General features: G+C 37.8%; 1 protein-coding gene across 1 annotated transcript in view; it reads left to right on the top strand.

Moving 5' to 3' along the window:
* The first annotated feature begins 404 nt into the window (after positions 1 to 404).
* The window catches only part of pdlim4 (PDZ and LIM domain 4), a 46445-nt gene continuing 22820 nt past the window's right edge, over positions 405 to 24029 (top strand). Inside the window, exons 1-3 of the mRNA XM_055051533.1 lie at positions 405 to 684; positions 11529 to 11680; positions 22349 to 22430. Coding sequence (XP_054907508.1) covers positions 592 to 684; positions 11529 to 11680; positions 22349 to 22430 — 327 coding nt within the window. The 5' untranslated portion in view covers positions 405 to 591. The remainder of the gene's footprint in view (positions 685 to 11528; positions 11681 to 22348; positions 22431 to 24029) is intronic.

Here is a 24029-nt window from a genome sequence, read left to right as displayed (position 1 = left end):
AATCTCTTTTTGTCTCTCAAAATAACTGGAATAGAAACAACTTTTGCAGTAAAAAAATCAGACAGACCAGCAGCAATGTGAAGATTCACAAAAAAATAAATAGAATATAAAAATATAAAGTAGAATATTAGATGCATTCCTTGCATTTTGTCATTTTGGCAAACCTAGGCTACCTAAAATGAATGTAAAAAAAAAAAAAAAAAGTGAGAGGAAAAACAAACAGGTCATTCTTATGCTGATACAAAAGTAGTTTTAATTGTATGTTGATATTTTAATCAAATGAGGGGAAAATATTTTCTTGTCCTATATTTTAGTGAAGACTCGGATCAGAGTCCAGTGGGTCTCCTCCCACTCTCACGCCTTCAGTCGGGGTGAAAGCGGGCGGGACAGCCCGGCCAGTGACGTCACAGGCGGCTCTTTACTTAAAGTTGAATCAGGAGCGGAGCGCAAAGTTTTCAGAGCCAGGACGGCGTTGCCTAGCAGCTGCGGGACGACTGACTGCTTCACGCTCGCTTTTTACCGGACTTCCCCCTTTCCTCCTCCGAACAGCTGAAATCTGATTTATTGAAAGGAATTTGTAAAACAGCAGTCATGTCGTACACCGTGACACTGAAGGGACCCTCTCCGTGGGGCTTCCGCCTGGTGGGAGGACGGGATTTCAGCACACCGTTAACCATCTCCAGGGTACGTCGACTCTTCCTGCTATCAGTCCATCCATTGAACTGTGGAAAAAACACGCACAGCCGCGTGCGTGACCCCATGCGTTTGATATGCAGACATGTTGGGATTGTCAGCATCATTGATTGAATAAAAGTTTTCACAGTTGTATTAATCTTCTGAAAGCTGTGGGGTCATAACGGGAAGATGGTGCTGACTGTTTTCTGGCAGGTGATTTGCTCTCCATGAGAGATCATTTGTTCTCATATCTGCAGTCAGAAAAGGGATGAGAATCTAATAAGTCATATTTTTTTACCGCAGGGAAACAGATCCTGGTTGGTTACCATTAAGAAAAAAACATAATGAGGATCATGATGAAAGAATTGCAGATCAAAATGGAATAAAGTTCATTAATAAGACACTTTATGCTATAAAAATACTGACTTGGCAGCTTTACTTCACAAGCAGTGGTAGAGAGGAAAGATCAGACAGTGAAGCAGGTTCACACAGCCATCATTGCTATCATTGATTTTTATCATTCAAAATATTTATTTTTAAAGGTTTATTTAGATACACACACATAGCACAGCCATTTGAATGGTTGATGGTCCATGGCTCTTTACACAGGGCGGCATCGTGTAGGGGACGCCATGAGTGCAGGTCAAATGAAAAACAAGAAGTGCTTCTGAAGTATGTTATTGTCTAGCTGCTAGTTGTGAGTCTCTAAAGTCCAATTTGAGATTTATAATATTTTAGCCAAGCATTTGCGATGCTTTTTTGCATGAAAGCATAATGTTTATTCGTAAGCCTAGATAAAATTATGCCAGACTCAATACTGGTTCTTTTAAGCATAGTTTGTGATTTATGATATTATTTCACTTGTGAAAATAAATTTTTAAAAAATCCAAAATGTGTCACTTAAAATTGTAGCAGTTTTAGAATTAACTTTTTGAAATTATATTATGCCTTGAAACTAGTAACCAGCCCATGTTGGTTAATGTTAGTTTTGCCATCTTGATGAGTGACTCCACATGAAATGACCCTTTCAAACTGATTCCATGTGCCAGAATCCTTATCTTGTAAGACCACATGATAATGTCAATGCATCATTGTTTGAAATATCGACAAAAGTAGATGAAGCTGTACTTTCAACTCCTCATAAACTTCCCTGACCCTCAAAAGTCACGGTGCTTGCAGTGGATCTGGCAGTAGCCATTAGTTCATCACACACAGCCTGGTGCTCCAGGGCTTACAGGAGGGACAGAGTCAGTGAGAAGGAGGGGGGGGGATCCTGACATTTGTTTTTCATCAGTGCTTATTCGTGCTGCTGAGGGATTCCAGGTGTTGTCCTCAGCTGTATCACCAACCCCTAACCTTCTATGTAACTGCAGGGTGCAAGCATTTCAAACTAGAGGTGTAATTTTTACATTTACAAGCAGAGATTAACAACTTTGAAAGAACAAACAGGAGACCCTCTGGATCAGTTCAGGTGTTTGGTTCCATTAGCACCAAAAAGAGGAAAAAAAGTTTTGATGCCACAATGTAGCTGTTTTGAGTCAAACAGTATGTGCAAAAGTCTTGACAAATGTAAACCACCAGGTTTGTGGGTCCATCATTCTCACATCGGTGAGACGCGCTTGCAGACTTGGTGAATTCAGTTCTCTAAAATGACAGTGAAAGTTAACTGAATTTAACATCCCAAAATCAAAGATATAAACAAAGTGGCTCTTTCATGAAATTTGGGAATTGTTGAAGTGGGTTTCTGTTGGTGTAAAGCTTCCAATCTTTTTAAAATATTTGTAAAATGAAGATCTTTCTCAGTGCAGCCTCGGGGAATCTTACATAGACTTTGGTTTCAGTGCAATAAATCACTTAATTTCTCACCAGTTGAATTTGCGAGTTCTTGCATGATTGCCAAAATAAAACGCATGACATTCACAGCATTCCTTCTGATGCAACAGGTGTTGCAAAACCTAGTTTTCTTGGCAACGTTACAGTTAATTACAGGTTACACTTCACAGATTGTTACAGAAGAGAAATACACACAAACAACCCATAGCAGACATGGAAGAGCTACTTGCTGGAATGAATGGAGGATGTTTGGGTAATTCCAAAATCTTGGATTGAAAGTTAGACAAGGAAGCAGCTGTTGAAAAGGAAGCATATCTAACAAAATGTGTAAGAGGCTTAAATATACGCAGAGTATTTGCAACCAAATCCCTACAACAGTAGTGGTATCCATTACACATCAAATCATTGACCATGTGACATAATAACAGCTCAAACTTTATTTTATTTTTGGTAAATATGTTTAGCACTCAGAAAAAATGAAGGAACCCATGATCCTTAAAATGCATTAAAAGACCTGCATTGAGATCATTGTTTGTTTGTTTTTTTTCCGTTGTCCAGTGCTTGTGTTTGCTGATTTTGATGAGAAATTACTTTTATTTCATCTCAACTAATGAGATGAAATGACTGATATTTTGTGGGGGGAGGAACCAGTTTCTTGGGTTTATGCATATTTTTACAAAACATATTCTTTGTTTTAAAGACACAGACTGTATAATAATTCAATCAAGGTCAGACTAATTCAAATGTACATTTTTATGCTTGTTCTTAGGATTTCTCCAACTCCAGTCCTCAAGAGTCACTGTGTTGTAACTTTTAGCATCATGTACTCCGTCACTCTGGAGTCAAATGGCTGAATTACCTCTCAGCATATCTTCATGTCAAACGGAAGCAGAAACTCCAGTTAATAGGAAAAACAAAATCCACTATTTCCATCTCAATAAAAATCAAAGAGGTTTTATTGCAGAAGTTGGTTCTGGCTGACCTTTGCTGTGTTGGCAAACTAGATTCTAGTTTCTTTTTGATGATTTTGCGACCATACCACCTCTTTGTTTTCTAAAACTTTTTGTGCTGCATCAAGCAAGTGTCACAAATAAATGAGCAACATAGAGAGCCTTAAACAGCTGGGTGACGTTTGATACAGTTCAAACAGTTCTTTACAACATGAATGTTGGCTGTGATACACTATCACATTATCTCCTGTGATACTGTGATTAGGATGAATTTTCAATATGTTGCACAGTCCTAATATTGGTTTAACATGTTTGTAACTATTCATCTGTTACTGTTAGAATTGAATAGTTTTGCCAGAGACAGACCCCACTTTGACCAGTAATATGAAGTTGTAATATAAGATTCATGCAAAGCTTTATTGCTTTTTTGCTGAGCATTAACTTAGCATAATCAAAGTAAGTGCCCAATTTCTCATGTGCTGAAGTGAATGACTGGAAACAACCCCACACTGAGAGGGAAAGTTGTAAATACCAGAAAACAAGTCCTGATGGCATTCTCTGGTTCTTAAGCTAAAGTGTTAACACTCCCAAAAAAGACTTAGTCCCCTGCCAAGCCATTAGAAATGATTCTAGTTGATGGTTAGCTTATTGGACTGGAAATATTTGTCCTGATGGTGTGTTTATGCATGTGGTGTTGTGAGTTATTAAATATCTGTGGGTAAATGAGAACTATGGAGAGGCAGAGCGAGGTAAACATGTAGAAATCCCTGAAATAATAAGTATTTTGTGTGGACTTGCTGAATGTGACACATGTAGGATAAACATCAGAGTCACACCAACATCCAGACAGACGAGGAGGAAACAAATCTCCTCACCAGGTGGCAAACATTCAGCTGCTGAATAGAAATTCAGATGTGGGTGTTGGGTAAATATGGGGCAGATTTCTGCTGTTTCCAACATTCCCCTCCAGCACCCCATGGCGTTATGGCAGACGATGTTTGCATATTCCAGGATCCTGTTTTGTCTAAACTTAAGGTGGTGTTTTTAAATCATGGTTTAATTAAAGTTGTGTTTAAATGAACACCAGCAACATGTCTGGACGCCTTGTTTAAAGAAAAATCAGTGTCACCAAGCATTTGGAAAAATAATTAAATATTATTCAATTAAAAAGCAAAGAAAAAAAAACACATTTAAATTCAATACATTTAATGGAAAACATGCTAAATTCTGGCTGACAAATTCAGTAGCTGACATGTTTGGCTGCAGTTTCACAAAATACAAAGTGTGTAATGATCATTGTCAGTATTTAAGCATACATAATATACATCAGTAGTTTAGCTTGGCATCTATTTCAGGGGTGTGTTGTTTATTTAAATAGTGTTTAAATTTTAACAAACACTATTTGAGGAAACGCTATACAGGGTTGTTTCATCAAGATGTATGGTTAATGATTTATTTTTCAGCACAGACACAATTTAGTGTGCAATATAATTTTTCTTTCTGTCATCATTGAAGCTTTGTGTTTGTTTACTTTTAAATCTAAAATGATACCAAAGTGAGTTTTCTCGATTGCTAATAGTAAATTAAGATTAACCTTAAAGCTGCCCAGTAATGTTTTATGTCTTAAGATGTTGGCCTCCCTCTGTCTCTATTAAATGTGTAATCTACTTGTGTAATCTAAATTCAATGTTATGAAGATGACATGCATGATGTCATCTTTGCTGATTGAAGCAGTGTGCATAATCGTTATTTTAGCCTGGAAGTCAGCTGGTTCTTACAATGACGTAGGGTAAATACGATTCATTTAGGTTTCCCCTGCAGGGTCTGGACCACACCGACCTTAAACATCTGATCGTACAAGCAGTCTCATTTCAGGTCTCCAGTCCAAGATTGTGGACTTACAAATAGATTGCAATATGAGGTCAAACAGAAACTGGTTGCTTCGTGTCTGTAAAATGGCTCCATGTTTGACGATGCGTCTCTGTTCCAAAATAAGAGAACATGACTTAAGCACAACTACAACCATGAGGTGTTTTGCAGTTGCATATCATGGACCCCAGTGTCCTTTGTACCCTGTAATCTCTCAAAGTGTGTTTTTTCATATCTGCCACATACCAGAGATATGACCACTGAAGCCTCGTGGTTCTTTTAGACAGTGATGACTACAATAATTGTCTTCAAGAGTCAAAGCAGGTGATTTCAGATGTTCAGATGTTGCATCTCAACATCTGTTAATGAACAACAGGGGGGTGTTCATGTGGGTTTCTTGTCATTAACTATGTGAAACAATGTCATGTTTGGAACGATGCAAAAATTCTCATCTGATCACTGGATAATTGAAGAATGTAAAAAATGACTGGATTTTTTTTTTAATCAGATTTTGAAGCAGGACAATGACATTATGAAGTCATTGGATGTTCACAAATTAAGTTAAGGCTTAAGTTTTAAAGAAGCAAATGCAAGTCAGTTCTCAAGTCTTTCACCCAAAAGTCAAGTCTATAACTGAAATTAACATTCTCAGACTGCATAAATGCTGAGTAGTTGTTACCTTTATAGCTACATGTACCAGTTACCTGTCATTCTCCATTGCAACATAAATATAGTCCCTGAGACACATGTCCCATAGCTGGAGTCCTAGTCAAATCTGGAGTCTTTAGAGCACAAAGTCCAGTTTGAAATCTTTATTTTTGTGAATTAAGTGTGATTGGATGTTTAGCTGCAGTCTCTTTATCTCTAGGACTACTACAGACTTAGCAAGGACTATTTATATTATCTACACAAGCTAACTTTCCCCCCTGTTTGCCAGATAAAGATTGTTCATGAGTCATAAGTCCCCACAGCTCCAGTCTTTCTTCTTCCTCTTGGCGGATCCAGTCTCTTTGTTTTAGTGTGATTAACCCACTCCAGTCGGAACCTCACACTCAAGGCTCTGTCTTTGCTATTAAAAATGTTGCCAAGGTCATAACCATGGTTTTTATCACACAGCCAGCAAGCAAACAAAGGCGTTGGACTCTTTGTCAGGAATTTCTTACTTTGTCACTGAGAAGTGTAACTTTGCCCTCCCACCCAGTCAAAACATTTCCAAGTCAAATTTATTGAAATAGAGTTTATGTGTCAGAGAAATATTAATGCAGGTAAATTACTGTTAAGTTTCTCTTTATGAACATGGCACATGGAGATGCTGGACTGCCAGTTTTGACTTATGTTTAAATAAAGTATTGCTGCTGTTTCAGGAGTTGGGTTGGCCCATTTCAGCGATGAGCAGGAACATGTTTGATCCATCAAGTCAAACACGGTTAACGATTTAGATCTGGATCTTGATAAAAGAGACAAGAAAGACACATGGTAAAAAGCACTAGTGGCAAGACTTTGCCCCCAGAAAGATGACACACCAGGGTGAAAGTTTTCATCCAGTTTTATTACACGCTCTATTCAGTGTCAACATACAAAAACATTCATGAGCTTTCAGCATTTTTCTTCTCTGGGCTCAAAGCCTGTAATTTACCCTGACATATTCAAAGTGGAACCACATATTCACTAACATTTTCACATGATGACACTGGGTGACATGAGGTTTGCATTTTCTTACCAGACTTTCTGTTTATATTTAACTAAGTATTGTTTTACTTTAGACACATGTTAATTATGAATATGATTTTTCAAATAACTTCAGAACCTGAGCGGTGTATCTAACACCTGAAGTGAGAAATGTACCTGTCATCTTTAATGTGACGCATTTACTGTTGCTTTGTTTGGAAAAGACATATCTTTAGTGATGAAACTGAGGTTGTAAAATATGAACACAATGCTATTGTACTTTAGCCTTTCAAACAAATACTAATATCAGATAAGATAAACTGAATAAATACAGAAAGACATGACTAAACATTCTTTGTCCTCCTGCAACCTGAAGTTATTGATGGCTTTACATGTTCCTCCAAGATAATCTGCTACAGAACAGACTTTGTGGATCCATCAATCACAGCAAGTCATTCTGCTCCTGAAACAACTAAACAGAGAAAAACTGTCTCATCTCCTCCACAATGTTGACTGTAAATATAAAGCCATATTTAAAAGCTCTGTTAGTTTTACGCCAAATTTTACCTTCCAAGATGTAAACCCTCCAAAAAGTTCCACTTTTGTCTCATCGGTTCTCAGAATATTTTTCAAAAAGTCTTGGGATTTATTGGGATGTTTTTTGGCAAATATGTGTCTGGGATTTTATTCTTTTTCCCTGTCATAATTTTGGCCGACCAACTCCCATGGATAAGGTTTTAGCTCTGTCTCTTTATTGAATCATAAACACTGACCCACAGAGGCAAGTGAAGCCGGTGGTGCTTTGATAGAGTTTGGGTTCTTTTAGGATGTCCTTCAGAAGTTTTTGATGTACTCTTAAAGTAATTTTGGTAGACTGGCTTGTCCTGTGACGGATTATTAACTTTCCTTGTTTGCTTGTTAATAATGGCTGTCACAGAGTTGTTTTTGTTTTGTTTTTTAGATGCTTGAGTTTACTTCAGGATGTCAGGCACATTTTATCTAAGGGATTCTTGACTCTACAGTCCTGGAAGCAAACTTCCAGGACTATGAACGACTACTTCACTTAAGAAAACATGGTATATTCTTGTTGACTAATGATTCAAGAAGAGTGGGCAGTAACTTTTCACATAGGGCCAGGTTGGTTCCAACAGCTTTTTGTTCCTAGTAAATGAACAAAGGATTTGAAAATTCTGGTTAATTTACTCTAGTTACCAGAAAAAACCCACAACAAACATTTGAGAGAAAACAACTTGTAACTGACACCGCTGAGACATATGTAATTACTTAACATAGAATGAAAAGTGAACGCATAGCAAACTATAATTTTGTATGCTTGCATCACCTTTAGGGCTCTTTGGGGAGACATGTTTGTCCTTTATTGTCTATTTTTGCTATGCTATTGTGGTTATTTGACATACCATCGTGTGTGTCTGTGAATCATGCTGTGCTGTTCAGGGTCTCAACCTAAAGTGATTTAATCCACTGTGTGTGTGTGTGTGGGGGGGGGGGTGGCGGGGGGTGTTTGTGTGTGTGGGTGTGTGTGTGTGTTGTGGGTGAATGGGCTTTGTTCCACTGTGGCACAATCCTGGCCCAGATCCAATGCTCACACAAATGTTTGAAGGGAATTCTTTCTTGGGAGGCCATGATGATGGAGCAACGAAAACTCTGCCCTCCAACGCTACCCTCAGGTTAGCGTCTCGTCAGCCAACGCTTTACAAACAAAAAAAACCCCGTCACATTTCCCACCCTAAGAGACGTTTATTGCATACGCCTTTTGCAAAGACTCAATCTTTAATTAACAAGTTTATAGTCATGCAGTTGTTTATGCCAAATTTCTGCAAGTGCAGTTTTCCCAGAATTGCTCTTGCGTATACAAATTTATGCAATCTCCCCCCACTGCCCTCTGTGTTTACCGGAACTGAGTTAGTGACATCGATGCGGTCGCAGGCTGCAAATTCACAATTCCTCATCTGAACCACACAATCCAGCTATGGGTGCTTCATGGAGCGTGAACTTGTGTGTCTTTTCCACAAGTGCGAGCCAAATCCTTTTCTTCCTGACTTCTGCTTATTACTGCAGCTCTTTACGTATTATTTACACTGGATTAAATTACTATATCTGTTTTTCAAAGGCAGGTTTTCACTGATCCAGAAGCAACATGTCTCAGAGCAGCTGTCAGAATAAAACCATTAGAGTTGGTGTGGAGTTAAGCAGTGGGGGCTCTGCTATGGAGATCAATGAGTTCAGCAAGTGACAAAGATGGATAACCAACACAAGCATAAGGAGTTGATTTAGAAAACATATGTGTAGCTCAGAGACAATTAGCTGGTTTTATCTTTCTGTGTTTCAATGTATCCAATGTAATGAATGTAATACGAACTTTGTGATCAAATTACTATGAATTGAGTTAAACAATGACTATTTTGTGCCATTATTGTGCAAACATTCCTCAAATGTTGGTAATCTGCTCATCTCAAAGCAGATCAATTGTGTTTTTTGTAGTGTTAAAAAGATCTAAAAGTAAAAAATAAAAACATAATTAAAAAAGGACAGTCAGATGTTATTTCTCAGCAGTTTATTCCTGGTACAGAAAGTAAATGAATAAATTTAATCCATTATTTTGAACTGTAATCACATCCTGTTCCACTCCTTATTGCAGCAGAGCTGTGAAAGTTTTAAATAACGGTCGTCTTTCCCCCGGTTAAGTAGGAAATTGAGCCGAAGATGTAAATCTTTTTCAGAAATGTTCAGCAGCCCGTAAAATATTACTCTTTAGGAGTCATGTTTTGGTTATGCTATAGTGTCTATGAAAATCAATGTTCACATACCCACTAACCAGCTAAATGTCATGGTGTTTTCGGTTTCAAAAAACAAATCTGTCGTCAAATTAGCAAAGGATAATGACTTGTAAAAGTGAAATCACAATATTCTTCATATCTCTCTACGTCCTGTATTTGCCATTTTATTTAAAATTTACCATTTTTTTAGTTCATCAAGACCTTGAGCTTAGCTGTTCCATTTCTGTGTGGCTCTTTCTCTCACAGTTAATCAGGGATTCGAAGTCGAATGTGTGCATGAATGACATGCATGCACATGTCATGCATGTTAGCTTCATGCAATTAGCTTAGCTTCAAGAGATCTGGTCCTGCTTTGATTTATACCAGAGAAAACCTCAGTTGGAACCATTTATGTAGATCTGGGAACTCTGCATAATCTTTGAATAAACTTCAGACCGTCTGGTGATATTCATTTTTCAAGTCGTGAAACTGCAGAATTTTTACATTTAACTTTAGGTAAATCACTAACTGTAATGTGTCATTTTCTAATATTTGGAACATGGAAAAAGACTGGAGACACAATAACACCTTACCTCATGTCATTGTTTTTCTTTCCTTCCTATAACAATAATGATTGGCTCAGATTCATGTGATATAACTGGTTCCATTTCATTATGGAGGAAATAATTAGCAAGTTTTTTCCTTTCAGACAGGCTTGGGAATATAAGTAATGTGAGTATATTAGTAATCATACAAACTGATCTCATGTGTTACTCTGTGTATGAGAAGGTGAAACACACACTGGTTCACTGACCCTCCCCTTTCGTCCGCTCATTCTCACCCCTCTCCTCAAATGTCCTCAGATATGCAGGTTTCAGGAATGTGGGCTCGCAGTGCAAAACCTGCTCTTATGACCTGCTGAAAGAAAATCTTCTAAACTAGAGGAATGTGGAAATATGTCATATGCAAGACCACAGAAAGGCCAAGAAGAAAGAACTTACTGAGCAGATATTTTCAAATCGGTCGCATATGTGAAGGTTACTGGGTCACCTTGAAAATCATTCACTGATGGTTTAGCCTTAAGCAATTTTGTGGTTGATCATGAAATTGCTCATGGTCGTGGTTTTGTACTCAATTTCAAAATACCAGCCATATACAAATGGATTAAAACAAATGCCTAACAATTTCCCTACTGTGTTTGTTTATGAAGATATGAAACTGTCAAAATGACTCCCCTAAAAACAGAGCTGCGTTGGATTTTACTTGTGCTGTCAGACACCCCACAACTCAATTGTTTCATCTTTTGCGGATTTGGGCCAAATGGACAAAATCTGAAAACAGATAAGAGAAAACATAGTTAATCACTATTGAGAATTAATTTAAAAAATGACCACAAATTAACAGGGAGTTTCTATTAAGCATTGTGGGATGTTATGGAGTTAAGATGGTTGGCTAATATACTGATATAAAATACTTAGCACTGTGTACTGGTGCAAATTGGCTTTAGGCACAATTATCATGTAATACAAATAAAGTTTAGACCACTGGTAACACTGGTTGTAAAACTACTTAAACATTGATGAACATGTACTGACTGTCCTCGTGTATTAAATCCAACTTCTAACCTTGTTGTTATTTTCCATTTCCTGATAAAATATCACAATTGTTTTTTGTTTTTTTAAACTGCACTATTCTTTTGTCTTCAGTTCCTGAATAACCTGTTTATGTTTGTCTGTCTGTTCATTGACGTTTGTAGATAACATCCGGCAGCAAGGCGGCCCAGGGTGACCTGTGTCCAGGTGACACCATTTTGGCTATCAATGGTGACAGCACAGAGTTCATGACTCATATGGAGGCTCAGAACAAGATCAAAACATGCACTCAGGAGCTCACACTCATCATCAGCAGGTATGACACTGTTGAACACTCTGCTCTGCCAAATGTAATGATGTCTGAAACCTTTCTAGAACCTAATTTAGAGTCTGGTTGCCTCTCTGTGGCTTGGATTTTCAAATTCTGCCTGCAGCTCAGATTAATCTGGGTTGTTTTGGAGTCCTGTGAAGGTATCATGGAAGGGATGTCATCTGGTGACTTTTAAAATGCCAAGTAATCTGAACCATCAAAGTCTTGTCCGATTTTAATGCCGACAGGAGGAATGATGGTCTAACAAAGGAGCAGCCACTCCATTTTTCTTTTGTTTGCATTTTTTGTGAGGCAGGGTCAGTGTAACATGACCAGACCTTTTGTTCAAGCAAAAGGTGCTTCAGAAGTATTTTTGCTAGAATCCTGCCTTTTGCCAATGATCAGGGAGTTATTATGAAGCTGATGACGGTGTTTCTATTTCTGCTCAGCCTGTTGAGTCTGGGTCTGGTACAGTTGAGTCACAGTGAAAGATGACGGCTTTACAACAGCTTAAAATGATCTGGTCGGTCTTCCTATAAAGTACTATCAGATTAAAAGAGGCTTCTTCATGCAGTGAGTCAGACTCTTGGCCTTTACAAATACATTTCAGTGGTGACATTTTCCATTTTGCTATCTAATGAGCTAAAGCTAAAAATCTTTGGTTCTTCTGGCTGTTGAAATACTAAAGCTAGGATTTAGTGATGTAAGGTTGGATAAAAAGATTTGTAAAAAACAGTAAAACTTGTAAATTCTAAACTATAAATAGGGAAAAATTAATTTCCATGTGGTATAAAGTTATTAGGTCTTGTCTTGGTGAAATTTTTGTTTGCTTAGCCTTAATACAATAGTCACATTTTTAATATCTTACACCAATAGCAAGCAGTAGATTTCAAGTGTATTTTGGATCATTGCCTGTTGCATAACCCAGCATGGGTGAAGCTTCTGCTGTCGGACACATTTCCACATATTTCACTCAATAATATTTTGGTATAAACAGCTGTTTATGGTCAACCTAATGGGTGGAGATACTTGAACCCTGTGTCTGCAATACAAGGCCAAGTCATGAACCTTGATCATGCCTGACAGTCGGTGTGAGACATTGGTGCTGATTTGGTTTTCATCAAACCTGATGACAAAGATCTGTGCCCTGGCTCCTTCAGTTCATGTGGCATGCTTACAGACATCAAGCAGATTGCTGGAATGCAGAAGTTGTACATTTATGCTCTCTTCTTTTTTTTCTTCTTTTTTTGTAAGAAGTCTTTCTCATAATATTTGTTCAAAACAAACAATTTTAAAAACAACCCTCCGTCTTTTTTTCTTACCATCCTGTGAGGAACTGATATGTAATTCGAGGTTCTTGTATGATTTTTCCATCAGGTGAATTTACTGGATAAATAATTATTGGGAGGCGACTGAGTGCCACACTGTTGTGGCTTAGCTGTATGTTAAGCAGCTTAGCATTTCTATTCATTGTTCTCCTCTTGTGAAAAGACATTTTTAGCTTATCTACAGCTGAGAGGAATTGGTTAGATAAGTTAATCAAGAAGTCCAGTTCTATGCCAGGATTCCCCTGTGACCAGGTGCAGGTGGAGGGAGAAACAAGCACTCAGGATAAAATAAGGTCACTGATGTCCCTCATCCAATTCCGTAAGTTGTTGCAGAAATGGAAAAAAAAGATTGTGATTTATTTTTTACTTGTTAGGAAATTATCAAGTCTCTACAAACTTTTAATCAGTTATCCATTTACTAATAGTGATTAGTAAATCCATAGTTACTAATCCATATTTGGATTAGTAAACGTCATATTTTCATGGGGTAAAAATATGATAGGACACGGTTTCCTTAAGCCATCTTTTCAAAATAGGAACATTTATGGCAGGTTTATTTGGATAACTTTTGAAAATGCTACATCAATAACAGGTAGTGAAAAAGATTATTGTTATGGATCTGTTTCTTTTTCAAAGGCTTCCTGAGATGTGTAACGCTTAAAATGTTAAAGGGAAGGACTAATGTGTTGACCTGTTGGCAAAAGAGGGTTGTTACATTTTATCACATCAACTCTACTAATATGTTTGAAGCACAACTTTGTCTAAATAAAATTATTTCAAACTGTATTTACTGGAGAAGCAATAATTGTTTAAGTACATGTGCACTTACTATTTAAACCCTTCAAATGAAATTTGTTACATAAAGCTATGACACAATGTATTAGGTCACATTTTTTTCTCTTTTGATGTTTTTAACTGCAGTTTCCACCTTTTAAATAGACTAGATAGGATTTTCATTGCACCCTAATTCAGATCCGTCTAATTAAAAGAGGTGTTGTTACCATGCCGCTCTGGTTTGAACTTTAGAGGAGGACAGAGACAACATGTTTCTGGAATTAAAATCATCAGTCTAAACGGTTAATGACAGAGGGGGGTGAAGGTGGTTGGAAGGTTGCAACCAAGGAAAAACTGAAATGTCAGTTGCTTCCCACATGTCTATTAGATGGTTACTTGGGCTGCTGGCGTACTGGAAAGTGCGGAGTGATTCTGGCAACCTACGAACATCGTCGTCTTAGATGAAGAACATAATGTGGTTTCAGCCTTAGTTACGAGTGACATCTGCCAAGCTGGTTCTCTGGCTCTCTCTTTTTAGTGCTGCAGAGAACAAAGTTTTTCTCTGTCTGCCAAAGAAAGCTCAAAATATAAAGTTGACACAGTCATGAGAGCAATCAGATGGGAAGAAATGTATATGGTCAGAAAAATGTTATTTTTTTCTAATGTATTCGGTGCACAATGCGACTACCTCTTGGGAATACTCCAGCCATACATCAGGCTGAAGCTGTGGAGCATTAAGTGGTTTTTCACATGGGGATTGTAAATTTATCGAACCATACATGAAGTAAGTCAGTGGATTGACATGAGAAGCTCCTTCACAGTTGCTAAGGAAAACGAACATTCCAGCATTTCACTGCTTAAATGTCAAAAATCTGGTAATTTTATCACTTACTGCAAGATGAAAAACATCTTGCACTAAGTCAACAATGCTCATATATCTATACTGGAGAAGAACAGTTTGCTTAGAACTTATCTACATCACCCTTAAATATTGCAGCAAAAAACAAAGTATTTGTCTAAGCAATAAGACTAAATAAGAGTTTAAATAGATCCACAATAGTATTCACAATTTCTCCTGATATCCCTTCCAAAATGTCAGGATATGTACCAAGAGGTAGAACAGGAAGAGCTCCTGGAATGTGACCTTTCTGCACAATGTTGGTTAAATAATTACAGAGTGAACTGCCCTGTTCTGCTGGACAAAAAAAGGATAAGCCACCTCTGAAAGATAGGCATGCACATTTGGCTTAATTGGACAGCCGATAAAGTGGAGGAAGAGAAAGAGAGACGCATATGATTGGAAAAACATGTTTTAAAATTCATTTGAAGAGATACTTGCAGATAGTACTAAGAGAGCAGGAGTGTTGAAACATGTTAGAGAGTGGAATTATGAGAAAGAACAACAGGACAGATGTAACACCAAGGAGCCATGAATCACTGAAGCTGAAGAGAAAGGCACATGGGGTCTGAATATTTGTTTCTGGAAATTTAATTCAGTGAACACAGTGAAACTCAGACAGAGCAGATACATAATCATAATACATAGAAAGAAGAGTGAGAGGGAAAATGTCTTATTTAAGAAAACTCATAAATTGCCTCATTACTCAGATGATGCCTCACAGCAAATATACACAATCAAAACTTTTCTATGGAAGCATCATGCGATATTATAAGTATCAATATCTTCAGTCTTACAGTGTTGGGTGGTCCCAAAGCCACAGCAGTCTTGGTAAGGCTGTTTGAGTGTTTTCAAAAACAGAGTCAAAGTTTTCTAAATATTGTGCTCTGTTTTAAAAATGTGTTCAATTATCCAGACAAAGTTCCAGCGGTCTCAGTATGCAGCACAGTCTCATTAAAAAACACGACATAGTTCTTTTGTTTGGGTTTACATTAGGCTCCAAAACAGATGATAACATTAGTATTATTAGCAGCTAATGCTTAACCAGTTGCTATATTCTTATCCTGACTATAAATAGTTAGTTTGCTGGTTCAGAAGACTTAAAGTGGTTTCAGATGAATCATTTTAAAGTGGTGGAGGCTTCTCTATGTTTCTGCACATAAGGATTGTCACATGGCCTCATAAGAAGTACTTATTAGCCTAATCAAGACTGAAACATCGGTACAACCCTGCGCCGCTCAAACCTCGTCTTAGGTGCAACCCATGTTTGAGAGTATAAGGGATTTAAGGTTTAAGAAGCGAAAGAGGGGATGGTTGTAGGAGTTCAATCATTGGGCAAGACATTTCACCTGCCTGACTTCTGTCAGACTGCCCCAGAGCAGCTCTGACTACCAGTCACTCACTACCATCACTGTATGAATGTGTATATGAACTGAATGAAGAGCTTTGCAGTTCGCTGGACTTGATAAACTGCCATACAAGTCCAGACCATTCGCCATACAGCATGTCAGTGTTAAACACCTTCATATCATAGTAGCACACAGTTGCTTTACCAGTAAAAATCAAATGTTGGCACCTTTTTTTTCTTCTGCTACGTGATCTCACTAGATCCCTACTGAGTTGTGAAAATCAACCATGTCAAGCATGTCCTCACGCTGCTGAGGCTTGGAGGTAATGTTCATCCTGGAAGGATTTTTATCATGAAGGAAAGAGGAAAAAAAATCAAATGAGTTACCCATTCTGTAGACGTGATGTTTGGGACTTAAGGGATTGGAAATTGTCCTCAGCTGTGGGCCACAGAAGTAAGTGAGGAGTATTTAACTGCAACCATTGATTCCAAAGTCAAATAAAATGGAAGTGACTGAAAGCACACATGCTGACTCACTAGAAAATAATATTTTAAGGACAAGCAGTTCTCAGCCCTTATTAAAAGACCATGTCATGAAATACTGCAAAGAGTCACAAGAAATAGGAGACCTGTAATTTTGTGCAGCAGCTCATCGACAAAATATATGAGTCTTCACGATTGCTGGGAACCAAAATTACAGTACACTGGGTGCAGCTGAACTTGAGGTCTTGAGTAACTTAAGAATGTTTCTTTGTAATGGGTTCACATGTTTAACTTTCATAACCCACATTTTTTTATGTCTTTTATGGGGCTTTTTAAAGAGTGTCCAGCACCATGAGGTTTCTGCCTAGATGCTCCAGGAAACTTAGGAACGCTAAGTAAGACATAAAAAGGCAACATGTGCGATGTGATGGCAGTTATGTGCGATGTGATGGCAGTTATAGTTATTAATTTGGTTTTTAAATACTTAAAAAAAATAATATGTCATGATTAACTGCTTTGTCGAGACTACTTTTATTAGATGGACACTTTTTAAGTTTCACAAACCATATAAAACAGGAAGTCTCAAGTGCTATCAAAGTCTGCATGGTTTTTGTTTTGCTCTCAAGGTACATTATGCAACACAGTCTCATGAAAACGTATTAGCTACTTTTGTCTGCAAAACAAAAAAGTAGAAATGGAAAAATTAGATTTAGTTTCTTAAAGGGACTGTGGAAACCCAGCTCCAGGCTAATATTTAATTTAAACTGTTAAAGTATTTTTTAAATAAATTCTATAAGTAAACAGAAACTGACAATAAAAAAGAAGTCTGCAGTAATTATGGATATAACAACATCAGTATTCTTAGTGTCCTGCTGTTTTCTTCTGTTTTTTTTTCTTTTTTTGTCACACTTCAATTTTTCAGGTTATCAAACTAATTTTGATAGAATAAATATTTATAGAATTCAATACTGATGTAAGTTGCGATGTGCAAAACATTGACTATAAATTATGAATCTTTTTCTAAAAATCTCCTGACCTGAATGTATTTTAACAACCCTGATAAAAAAAAATGCTGCCCTCATTAGCCTCTTCTATCTGCCCAATTTAAAGAGATTCTGCAAAAACTACTCTAAATGTTAACTTTAGAGTAGTAAAGTTGAACTAAACTTTAGTTCAACTTTAGTTGTTTGGGTTATGCTTAGAAATCTGTTGAGGGAAAAGAAGAATAAAGAATAATTTTGGTTGGAAGAATGGGAAAACAGGAAAGAGAATGAAAAAATTATTCCAGCATCAACAATGAAAATCTTTCCATTTTTCATCATACTTTCCTGCTGACGTGTGCCTGTCTCTCTCTCTCTGTTACTTCATGACCTCAGTCTTTAAATCCGCCTTGTAATTTTGCGAAGGAAAAGTAGAAGAATCCCTCTTCACACGTGTTGTGCCTAAATTTAGTGTGGATTTGTGGACAGACTCGTACTCTGTATATTTTCAGACATTTACTCATCTGAACCAGCTGGAGAGGAAAACCTCTCCTCGTTCTCATCCTCCCTCCTTGTCCTCCACAACCTCTTTGTTCGTGACCTTAACATGTTCTCCCCGCTGTTTCCCCTCCAAACCCAAATCCCATCCGACTGAATTCTTTCTATCTTTTCTTCTTTTTTTATTTCCCATTTCTTTTGTGGTGCCTTCACTTCACTGCAGTGTTGAAGAAAATGTTTTGTCTGAACAGCATGAGAGACAGATTATGGTGGTTGGAATGCAAGTTTCCGCCGCTGGTCAACGTCTTCGGAAAGAGTCGTGTGTGGCGAGTTAATGCGATGAAAAATGAGTCATCATTTCCGCACTGCGTGTGACACCGTCTTGTTCATGTCATCCAAACAGTTATGGTGAAACATGAACAATCATCTGTTCTCATTAAAATTCTACTTGGTGGTTTGGAGGTTTAAACAAAAGTTTGCACCAAATGGCACAAATCCGCTTTCCTCACATGCATTATTTTTCAGCGTTACAATCAGTGAGGTTTGGCTTCTGCAGAGCTGGATTAAAGGAAATTTTGTTTTGGTCTTCAAACCTTTGAAAACTTCCATTTACAAGAAAGCACTGAAGAGTCGCTTTCCAAACCAAAGTCCATAATATTTGGAATCATCAGGAGGTTTCAGTGAAACCGTTTAACAGAAATATAGCAACACAAATGAAATTCTAGTCGCTTCTTTTTTATTGAGAGCAGATGATCCCAGTCGAGGGTAATTATAGTTTAAAATGTCATTCATCTTTGTTTTGGCTATTTACAGGGATATAAACTTGCTGGTAAAATATTACAAATTACCACAAGAAGCCATTAGGTCAACTGGTTCACTTAGTGAATGTTACTGCTTCTCTGTCCAGACCCCTTAAACATTTTCACAGTGTAACCATACACCTCAATGTATTTTATTTGGATTTTCACTTCCTTGCTAAAGAAAAGTATCTCCACCTCATGTTGCTGTCACTGTGGCTGGAATATGTTTATGGTGATGTAAGGTGCTAATTTTCCACCTAACTTAGCCACAAAACAGATGTCTTTATTCTGAGATTAAATTACACAGATGATGAACTCAATGTACTAATTAGTGGTACACAGTCGAGTAAATAGGGCTGAACACAAGATTTTCTTTGTAAACAAAAAACCCTGGATCCTGTTTAGTCCTTTTCACAAGTATGCTCTATTCTGCATTGGTGTATTTTATATTTTACTGAAATAAATGTAAAGGTTATGTTTGTGACCTAGTGGGTTAAAAGAGTAAGATTATTTTGGAAGGTTCTATAATCAGAAGTGTTTCTGTTGCTGTAATACTTGAGTTACATAAACATGAATTAAAACAAAAAATCCAGGATCAGAAGGTTTTAAATGAGGAAAACATATTAAGTTTTACTACATATTAAAAATAAATCTCATCATCTCCAGATTGAAACTAAAACAAGGGAAGCTTCGAAGGATTTGGAAAGAATCATAGAAATTAGAGATGGAGTTAAAGTTCCCCTTGGTGGAGGCTTTGCCCTTTAAGTCTCGCCCTGACTTTGTGACCTGTGAGTCACAGCTGAGGAATTGAGCATGAAAACTGCATGGGAGCGAAGGAGCAACAGACTCCTGCTGGGGCAAAACAAAAAGAAACCTCCAAAGGAACCAGCTCACTCAGAGGTCTGCCAGCGGCGCCGCCTCTGCTGCCCTCCGTCTCAGCTGTACTCTCACGTTTCTCTCTTTCATGTGGTTATGATTTCAGCATTTACTGCACTGGGGGAATCATTGGATAATTTGATCTCGTCATCAACCGCAACCAGATTTTTGTCAAGGAATGTCTGAAACGGTGCATTTAAATGTAGCAGATGTATTTCAGAAAACACTGAAATTCTTTCAGCACAGAAAGTAGCAGCTTCTGTTGTAACCTATAGAGTCCAGAAGGACATTTCTCCTAAATGCTTTTGATCGGAGACAAATACAACTATGAATCTAGTTGAAGCTTGGAACAATCATTGATCAACAATATTCTTATTTAAACACAGTTGGATGTCAGCTGTTTATTCGATATTTTTGTCTGTAATTGTGATACGGTGGGTTTGGTTTTTTACAATTTTTGAAACTTATGGAGTTCATGCAGATTTTTCCACTTTACTCTGACACCTAAATAAAATCCAGTGTAACAAGTCACCCATTTTGTAAATACTCCAACTGGAGGATGTATAATTTAACTTCAGCATAAATAGAGCTGGAATAATATTAGTTGTACAAATTGTTGACAAATGAATGTCACACTTTCCGTTTGTATAGTTCATTGTTTGTAACTGACCACACTTATTTATTGACCTGGTATTACGTGTTTGTTGCTGTCATTTAGAAAAAGAACTGAGTCTATATTTGAGTGGATGAACTAAACTAACTTATCGAGTTCAGCTGTCTTCCAGCTGGACATTTTATTTTTTTTTTTATTTCAAAAGATAAACAACATGTGTCTTTGGAGTAATTCTGGGTTTGGCAGAGCCAACAATGTGAGGTTCAAACTGGTCATCCTGTGATCATTTCCACTTCAGCCTGTTTTTGTTTGACTCTTTAAAAATGTCGGTCCAGCCAGCAGGCTTGAATTTGAACTTTCACATCTCAATAGGCTGCTTGTGTGGTAACCACTGCAACCAAACAAACTGGGGAAAGAATGATGACTTTCTGCTTCTGAATCATGGAGGTCTTAGTGCAAGGGCGGGAGCCTTCTTCCTACGCAGTTCTGGAGCTGCTGCTCATCCAGCAGACACTCGGCGCCTCATAAGAGCACACTTGATAGCAACACCTCCGTGGTTCATATCTGGAGCATTGCCTCAGCCTGAGTAATGCTGTGCCAGCTTGCAACCCACTGATCTCATCTAGTTCGACAAAGCCTCACCCGTCTGTGGGGGTCAGCAACTGCATGCAGACACTCGCATTTGTGTGTTTCGGGGGTAAATATGCTCTTCTTTGGCACATTGGCCCAGTGTTACCCTTAAGAAAGCTTCATTCGTTCCCTTCTTCATATTCAACACTATGGTTCATCTGGATTCATGTTACATAAAATAACCCTCTTCAATCTTGTGACTTTTACACATAACTTGACAGTGAAACAGAACTGAAGAGAGCTCTGAATGAATTACATTGTTTTATCTGGAAAAGGTGACACATTTTTGGTTTCACTGAAGCATTTTTCTGTATGTTTTCTAAAGGAAGAGGTGAATTATGTGAACACCTGCTTATGTGTATGCAGTAGGCCTATTGAGATATGCAATAAATAATCCATCTCACCCTAGCAATCATTCAGTATTTTGTGCACATTTTCATAAGTATTTTCAGCTGCAGTTAATTATTATGCATACAAACAAAAGAACAATCTAACAATCTTAGATAGCAGTCATAGAGTTGTCACTACTTCTGTAAAATAGTAGTAAGAACTGGCTGTGACCCAAACTACATCTCTCATTGAAGTGTTGGATGTTACATTACTATGTTCCTCTGTGTCTGGAGGGATGATGAGAAGTAATTATACTCATTTCCCACAATAAATTTTGCAATGCAACAACCACAAAATGTTATGAATTAATTTAGTTTTATTGAGATTTTTATGAACAAAAGCATGATCACAACAAACATGCCGTCCCCACCATCTTTTACTTTTTGGATCTCTGCAGTCAGTGTTTCCCCACATGTAGCAAAAATGTTGTTTTTTCATTTGACCTGAACAGCTTCCATTCTGTGGGTTGTGGTTAACTGCAGCGGTCACGCTGCCAGATTGGGAAGTTCATGACTGCTGCTTGTCCTGTTGATTTGTGCAGCGCCTCCGGAACTCCTCCTGGCTGGTCAGGTCAAGTAGACAGACGACAGGTGTGTCAGTGTGCAATACGTTTTCCAAGAGTAACTAAAGATTGACTCTACTTAGCAAATGAATTTTACTGACTGCAATTTATTTCAGAGGATTTTATTTATGGATATAAGAGTACAAAGGGTCGATTACAAAAACTTGATGTACTTCTTAAATATTTGTAAAAAAATAAATAAAAAATTGATTTTCTTCACTTCTAACAATTACCCTATGTGTTGATGAGTGGGTTATTTCCTGGCTCAGTCATGTCAGAAAAACAAATAGGAACAGTGTCTACTTTCACTTTTTCTTTGTTAGTTTTTAGTATTTCACTCTCGGAAAAAATGACACTTAATACAGAAGGAATATTGTCAGCAAAAAAAAAGAAAATCCATCCATCTCAGCAGAAATTTTCAGACGCTTCAGCACTACAGTGTATGTTGGCAGAGGATGTATTTAACTCCGTCTCTCATGGGGCTTGTGTTTCAGATCGGGATCTGGAGAGAGAGTGTGGTCACCAACTGTCAGCGAAGATGGAAAGATAAGTCCGTACGCTGAGCCTGATGCACAGGTAACCACCATCTTCTCCGGATTGCGTTTTGTCAGAATGAAATTTGCATAAAACTTGGAAGCAGTCACAACTCATCTCTTTGTTTCACTATGATCAGGCCTTAGTAGGAAACTTCTCATAACATGTCACCATGTTGAATGGAATTCATTAGATAAGACTTTTAAATAGTGGACGTAAGAATATGACACCATAAAAAAGAAAGTGACTGATTTTTACTCCACAACATCAAATCTTTAATCTAGTGAAGCTAAATTTGAGTTATGCTCTAAAATCCGCTGTCAGTGATAGTGTCTTTTATAGCCCTTTGCGTCTCCCACAGGACAAGGTAAGTCATGTCTGCAGCCATAACTGTGACCTTTACAACTTAGTGGTTGAGTGGTTCCAGTTTGTTTTGACAGCAAACAGAATCTATGGAAACGGGCGCAAAACTCGATCCACAAGCTGCATGTACATGGCCATTAACTCCGTTATAAATGGGAGAATGTGTCCCTCTGTTCGCTGGAACCGTGCTGAAATAGTGTCTCGATTGTTCTCCAAATGATCAGCTGCCAAAAGGAGATTCACGGCATGATGAACTCCACCAGATGAGCTTTTTCCCATTTTTTTCCCCAAGTTCTGGCACGGCGGCTTGTTTCTGAGCACATAGAAAATGAGACGTGTGTTGGGTGTAAGCATGTGTGTACATATGTTGTGCGTGAAGAGTTTGTTGGATGGAAACAGACAACGAGAGTATTGTATTTGTGAGAGATGTTGAGTTGTCAAGGATTGTGTTGTAGTAGAATTAAGCCTGACCTGCATTTGCAGCAAAATATACAGAAGGTTAGCACTATTGCTCTTTGTTAAAAAATGTTCACTTTCACTTTTAATATCATTTTTAAAGTTTATTTCTTATCTACATCACATGATTTCTCAGCAGTGACTCTGTCAGTTTTCCAGGGGATTTTTCCGTCATCATGCTGTGATATGTTTAGTATTTATTACTAAACCAGAAAATGAAACGACTTGCTTAAAAGTTGTGCCTAGTTTAGTTGGGGGGTTTTTAGGTTTTATTTGCTCTCATGGCCTTTCCTTTATCGTTGTCAGACAGGAAAGCAGGTTGAGAGAGAGGGAAGACATGAGACAAAGGTCATCCTGGGGGTCACGCTGCGCCGCCTCAGCCCCTCTGTGCAAAATTACTTTTCACTAGCGATTGTTTTCAAAAGTAAAACTTTTCAGCAGTTTATGACGAAGACAGCACAATGAGGGGATTGATATTAAGGCTGTCAAGCATCTTACCTTAGCAATTAGCACAGTTAGCATTCCTAACTGGAAATAGCAGGTTTGCTGCATCCGCTGCTGAGAGATTCCCAAAATCTCCAAATTAAGTTGGGTTAGAAAAGGATGACAGCTCACTGATATTAAAAAGAACTTACTTTTAACCCACTTCTGTCAAAAACAACGTTCACACCAAAGATTATTGTTTTTAGATCAAACTATTAGGCGTTTTGTGACCGTAAATCATGCCAGTCAACCATTTCCAGCCAGCAGATATTTTCTCAACAATAAGTAACACAGCTGTGAAACAGTGACTTCAGTCATTCATATTTTTAGAAGAAACAT

This window comes from Poeciliopsis prolifica, unplaced genomic scaffold (assembly GCF_027474105.1).
Source record: "Poeciliopsis prolifica strain line A6 unplaced genomic scaffold, Auburn_PproV2 SCAFFOLD033, whole genome shotgun sequence".
NCBI lineage: Eukaryota > Metazoa > Chordata > Actinopteri > Cyprinodontiformes > Poeciliidae > Poeciliopsis > Poeciliopsis prolifica.
Note: the sequence above shows the minus strand (reverse complement) of the source record. Positions and strands in the feature narration are given on the sequence as shown.